This window comes from Petaurus breviceps, unplaced genomic scaffold (assembly GCF_028583685.1).
Source record: "Petaurus breviceps papuanus isolate PSGF00001 unplaced genomic scaffold, PetGlider_PUasm1.0 208, whole genome shotgun sequence".
Taxonomy (NCBI): Eukaryota; Metazoa; Chordata; class Mammalia; order Diprotodontia; family Petauridae; genus Petaurus; species Petaurus breviceps.
The window spans coordinates 21,565,254-21,571,436 of NW_027185852.1; the positions used below are offsets into that span (position 1 = coordinate 21,565,254).

Sequence of the window (6,183 nt, forward strand, 5' to 3'; positions counted from 1 at the left end):
GTCACTTTCAGGCCCTGACACAGCACTCCACATAGGATACACACCCACAAGAAATGCCTCTTGACTTGCTCCAACTACAGGCTCTCCTTCTGTGGCCTCTTGAGCCAGTCCCATGGTCCAGGGTCATGTCCCCAGATCCACCCACTCTTCCCTTCCCCTTTTTGCCCTTACATCATTGAAGTGAGGCTGGAGAACCTGCAGGATTTCTAGGTAAATGGTAACATCATTTGACTTCTTATCCTGAGACTTCAGGATGGTCTTGACGTTGCTGACTGCCTCCACTGCCAGCAAGCCATCCACCCACTGAAGGCCCTTCATCATAGAGGGCAGAAGAGCTTGGATTTTGTTACTCTGTGGGGAAGAAGGGAGAGGAGTGAGCCCCCACCTGGGAGTCAAAGGACCCAGGCTGGAATCCTAGGTTGACTGAAATGCCCCTTCCTCCCTCTGCACATAGCTAATTCCTACCCTGTTCTAGCTGGATGACCTTAGAAAGCCACACCCTCTCTCTGGGTCTCAGTTTCCTCATTTGCAAAATGAAAGGGAGTTAGCCTAGATAGCCTCTGAGATCACCTCCCAGAAAGCCTTTCCTGACCACCCTGAACCATACTGATCCTTGCCCTCCTGAACCCCTTTGACTTATGCTCTATGTAGGGCTTGTCCAGCTCTTAGCATGGATGGTCTTGTGCTAACCTGATATCTGTGCCAACTCCCCAACCAGACTATGAGCTCCCTGAGGTCAGGGACTGTGCCTGGCATTCTTCCGTGTCCTTAGAAGCAAGCCCACAATCTTACACATAATTGGTCTGCGTTTCTTTTTGAGGATGTGGATGATGATGACGAAAACTTAATCTCTTTAGTCTTTCGGCTTCTCACCTGGAAAAGAGAGAGAAAAATCCTTGCCTGGCCCGGTGCACAGGGCCACCCTAAGAGTGTAACTTAGTGCTTTGTGTTGTGACTAGATCAGCGATCATTAAGATATTGGCTCCTAGGGAGATGAGTTACCCGTTTTACAGATGGGGACATTGAAGTTCTGAACAGAAAAAGGTACTGGGCCCAAGGTCATGGGAAGGAGAGGGGGTGGATTAAGTGGCAAAATGAACTCGGGACTCCCACTGCCCAGAGCCTCAGTTGCTGCTGAACCGGGCAATTACCACTCCTCCCTTAGCTCTCTCACCTTTTCTGACCTGTGGGCCAGAATGACCAAGCCCCTGATGCACAGCACCTTCATGATGGGGTCTTCATTGGCCAAGCCCTCGGACATTCGACCCAGGGAGTACTCCTCTGGAATCCTCTTCACCTGCTCCATGCGAAGGAGCTAAGGAGATAATTGACATTGCCCCTGGGGCTGGTGGCTAGGAGGGAGAGGGGAGGAAAAAGGAGAGGAAGAGAGGCAGAAAGAGAGGGAAGGGGAGGGAGAGATGGAGACAGAGGGAAGGAGGAGAGGAAGGAGAAAGAAGAGAAAGGGGAGGAAGAGGGAGAGGTGGAAAGGGAAGGGGAAGGAGAGGGAGAAGGAGGGAGTGGGAGATGGGGAGAGGGAAGGAAGAGAGGGGGGAAAAGGGGAGAGAAAAGAAAAGGGAGGAGGAGCAGAAAGGAGGAGAGGGAGGGGATGAGGTGGAGAGGGAAGGAGAAGGAAAGAAGGAGGGAGAGGGAAGGAGAGCAGGGGAGGGGGAGGGGGAGGGAAAGGGGAGGGAACAGGACTTCTGACCATTCATTAGAATAACCAGCATCACCAAAAAATTGCCTGATGATGATTATTATAAAAAATATGGTACTTTAAGGTTTGCAAAGTGATTTCTTCACACCATCCCTGTGGGATGGGCAATGCATTTTATATATTATAAAATCCCATTTTACAGATGGAAAGACTGAGGCTCAGAAAAGTCAAGTGATTCATCCAGGGTCACCCACTAGTCAGTACTGGAGCCTAGTCTCTCGCCCCGGATCCCTTCCTGCTGCACCTTAGATTCCTAGGGCGCTTTCCATCTATGAGGGGCTATAAGCTGTTTCCTGTCTGGGTATTTCTATTCCTTTGGCAGAGGGCTTTGTGGGACCTTGAAAGATTATCCAGAGTTTTCCCTCAGCAGTCAATAGTCAGTCAACACACATTTTTCGTTTATCATCTCAGTTCCTTCTGTGTGCCTAGCACTGGGCCTAGGACCACACCCAGGACACTGTGACCTGCAGCAAGGGACCCCCTTGTCCGGTGGCCAAGCTGCACGGGAGCGTGACCTCGCTTTGTAACAACGCTCTGGGTGTGAGCCCTCTGTCCTCTAGGACTGCCGTGGCACCAGGGAGAATACGGTCCCTATTGGGGGGCAGGCAGAACCTTTCCAGTAAATACCCCTTTCTAAAAGAGAGCAAATGTTCATTGGTTAGACTGATACCGAGGCGTTGATCACGGGCTTAATCCGCGATGCAGGAGAAGTGGTGATCACCATTGGGCACCCAAGCCAATGGCAACAGAAGAAACCCACTGCCCCATGGGGCCGCCCCAGAGTCCTGAGGGAGGATGTAACTGGTCACACTCTGGGAGCCTGACTTATCATTACTATTACACATATATTACTATATCGTGTGGGTTGTGCAGAGCTAATCGAGGCTACAGGTTTTCTGAGGTCCCTTCCCTTTCTGATAGTCATTGGATCTAGTAAACATGGATCATGGGTATTTCGGCTCCCTCTGGGCTGTCTTCACCTATTTTCTCATTTCTAGCCATGTTTTGAAGAGGTGACATTTCTGAATAAGTGGTTTAAATACTTATTTACCCTAAGGCTTAATTCTGCCGTTCATACAGGCAACTGGTTTAAAATGAGGACATGGGCACTTCAGTTCGTTCATACAGGCAACTGGTTTAAAATGAGGACATGGGCACTTCAGTTAATCAATGGTGATCAGATTACTTTCCCAAACATTTCTCATCTTCCCCTTCCATCCCAGTAACATCATTTCCTCATCTCTTCTGCCTTTCTGGCTAAACTCCTTGAGAAATCTGCTACAACGGGCACCGCCCCTTTCCCTCTTTTCTCTCTCCTTAACCCCTAACAGCCTAGATGCCCACCTCATTACACTGCCCAGACTTCTCTGTCCAAAGTTACCTGTTCTCTCTTAGTCACCAGATCCATCGGCCTTTTCTCCCTCCTCATTCTTGGCCTCTCACAGTCTCTGACCCTGTTGCCCACTCTCCCACCCCAGATCCTTCCTTTTCTTGAGGTTTCTGGCATTCTACTTTCTTCTGGTTCAACTTTCTCAGGCTCTTTTGTTGGCTCTTCATCCAGGTCATGCCCTCTATGACATGCCCACAGAGCTCTGTTCTGGACCCTCTCCTCTTCTCCCTCTATATTCCCTTCACTTGGGGGTCTCATCAGCTCTTGTGGATTCAGTTATCAGCATCTATCCTGGCTCAGTCTCTCTGCTGATGTCCAATCTGCCATCTCCAACTGCCTGTCAGACATCTCAAACTGGATGTTTCATGACTATCTTAAACTCGGCATGTTTACATGATAACTGAACTCATCATCTTTCCCTTAAAACTCTCCTCCCCTCCAAACATTCCTATTTCTTTCAAGGTCACCATCGTCCTCCCAGTCCCCCACTCTCACAACCATTTTGAGCTCCTCTCTCTGTCTCTGTTTCTCTCTCTGTCTCTCTGCCTCCCTGTCTCTCTGACTCTCTGCCTCTCTGTCTCTGTCTCTCTGCCTCTCTGCCTCTCTGTCTCTCTGTCTCTGTCTCTCTGTCTCTCTGTCTCTCTCTCTCTCTGTCTGTCTCTCTCTCCTCTTTCTGTCTCTGTCTCTCTCTGTGTGTCTCTCTCTGTCTCTCTGTCTGTCTGTCTGTCTGTCTCTCTCTCCATGCCCCAAACCACATAACCAATCAGTTGCTATGACTTCCTAATTCTTCCTCCCCAATAGCTCTCCAGTATGCCCCCCTTCTCTCCTCTGACACTGAGTCCACCCTGGTGCAAGCTCTCTTTACAGGCTGGGGTGGGGATGGGTCTGCCTGCCTCAAGCCTTTCCCCACTCCTGTCCCTCCTCCTCTATTCAGCCACTAAAGTGATTTTCCTAATACTCAAGTCTGATCATGTAGATACCCAATAAACTCTTGCCTCCCAATCACTGCAGGATAACATACAAACTGTTCTATTTGTCATTAAAAAACCCTTCCTAATCCAGCCCCTCCCACTTTTCCAGTCTTCTCCTTACTCCCCAACATGTACTCTTCTGTCCAATGACACTGGTCTCTTGCTTGTTCCACCAAGACCCTCCATCTCTGGGTTCTGGGCATTTTCTCTGACTGCCCCATGCCTGGAATACTCTCCCTCTTCTGCTTTGGCTACTGAACTCACTGGCTCCCTTTAAGTTCCAACTGAAATCTCACCTTCTACAGGAAGCCTCCCCCCAACCCCTCTCAATTCTAGTGCCTCCCCTCTGTTCACCATCTCCTAGTAATCTTGTATATAGATTGCTTTGCACAGATGTGTTTGCATGTTGTCTGCCATTAGACTGTAAGTTCCTTGAGGATAGGGGCTCTTTTGCCTCCTTTTGTATCCCCAGCACTTAATCAGTATTGATTTCCTGACTGACCAATAACATGCCTCTGGAGGGATCGTGGAAAAAATTACTCTCCCCACTTTTGAAAGAAGGAAAACAAAACTGAGATAGGGAAGACACTTGACCAAGGTCACACAGTGAGTTAGAAATAGATTCCAAACTAGAATCCAGGTCTCACCAACTGAGTATCAGGCAGCTAGGTGGCCAAGTGGATAGAGGGCTGGGCCTAGAGTCAGGAGGACCTGAGTTCAAATCTGGTCTCAGATACTCACTAACTGTGTGACCTTGGGCAAGTGACTTAACAGCTGTCTGCCTCAGTTTCCCCAAATCATAAAATTGGGACAATAACAGCACCTACCTCTCATTGTTATGAAGATAAAATGAGATATTCATAAAATGCTTAGCATGGTGTCTGGCATGTATTAGGTGGTTAATAAATGTTCTTTTCTCTCTCTCTCTTCATTTTATTTTATTTTTATTAAAGCAGTTGGGGTTAAGTAACTTGCCCAAGGTTACACAGCCAGTTTTGTTTTGTGTGGGTGTTAAGTATCTGAGGCCAGAACCAATCCAGGGTTTTCCCAACTCTGGGGCTGGTGCTCTTACTCACTGCACCACCTGGCTGCCCCACTTTCTCCTCATTTTAGAAAGGAAGGAATAAGGAAAGGATAGAAGAAAGGAAGGGAGTAAGGAAGAAAATAAAGTAGGGAAGGAAGGGAGGAGAGAGGAAAGGAAGGAGGAAGGACTTTGGGTAAGTCACACCCCTTTTCTGGGTCTCTGTTTCCTCCATAAAATGGACTGGATGACCTGTGTGGTCCTTTTATAATCTCTTAAGCACTTTATACACCTTAAAGCACTATATAAACTCAATTAAGTCCTATGACTTCTGTGAGTCTCAGTTTCTTCATTCATCCAAACATTTATTAAGTACCTACTGTGTACTTAATACAAAGTTTAGATAAGATGCAGTCCCTGCCTTCATGGAACTCATAGTCTAATAGGAGGAAAAGATGCAAACACAAATTAGGACATTACTCAACATTACCTGACAAGTGACAAGACATCTGTGTCAATGGAGAGGTCTCCAAATCAAAAAAATCACATGTTTTCTAAGGACCAAAGACATGATTGGAAGGTGCCAAATAAAAGGGTCTGAGAAATATGAGTGGAAATCTTATCATCTGCACATATGGGGTACTCCCCGGTAAGGAAAATCCCCCTACCAATGTTGGTCAGCACCTCCTTTACAACTTACAGTCTTATATAGTATTGTCTAGTCCCATGGGAAGTTAACTAATTTGCCACTTGGTTAATCACAAAGCCAGCAGGTGTCACTGGCAGAATTTGAACCCAAATCTTCTTGGCTTCAAGGCTGGCTCTCTATCTACTAAGCCATGTTAACTCTCATATAGATGTATGTATAAGTAGGTAGGTAGAAGGATAGATGGCTGGATGGATGATAAGGGAGGGGGGAGAAATAGAGGGATATACGGATAGATGGATAGCTATAGGTAGATAGAGGGATGTGTCAATGATAGATGGATGATAGATGGAGGGATGTATTGCTAGGTAGACAGATGGATGGATAGATAGATAGAGAGAGAGAGAGAGAGAGAGAGAGAGAGAGAGAGAGAGAGAGAGA

At 47.4% G+C, this 6,183-nt stretch overlaps 1 protein-coding gene across 1 annotated transcript in view; it reads right to left on the reverse strand.

Moving 5' to 3' along the window:
• LOC138165182 (maestro heat-like repeat-containing protein family member 7) overlaps nucleotides 1–6,183 on the reverse strand; it is a 59,537-nt gene that overhangs the window by 9,256 nt on the left and 44,098 nt on the right. Inside the window, 3 exon segments of the mRNA XM_069093311.1 lie at nucleotides 172–351; nucleotides 793–873; nucleotides 1,175–1,315. Of these exon segments, the coding sequence (XP_068949412.1) occupies nucleotides 172–351; nucleotides 793–873; nucleotides 1,175–1,315 (402 nt within the window).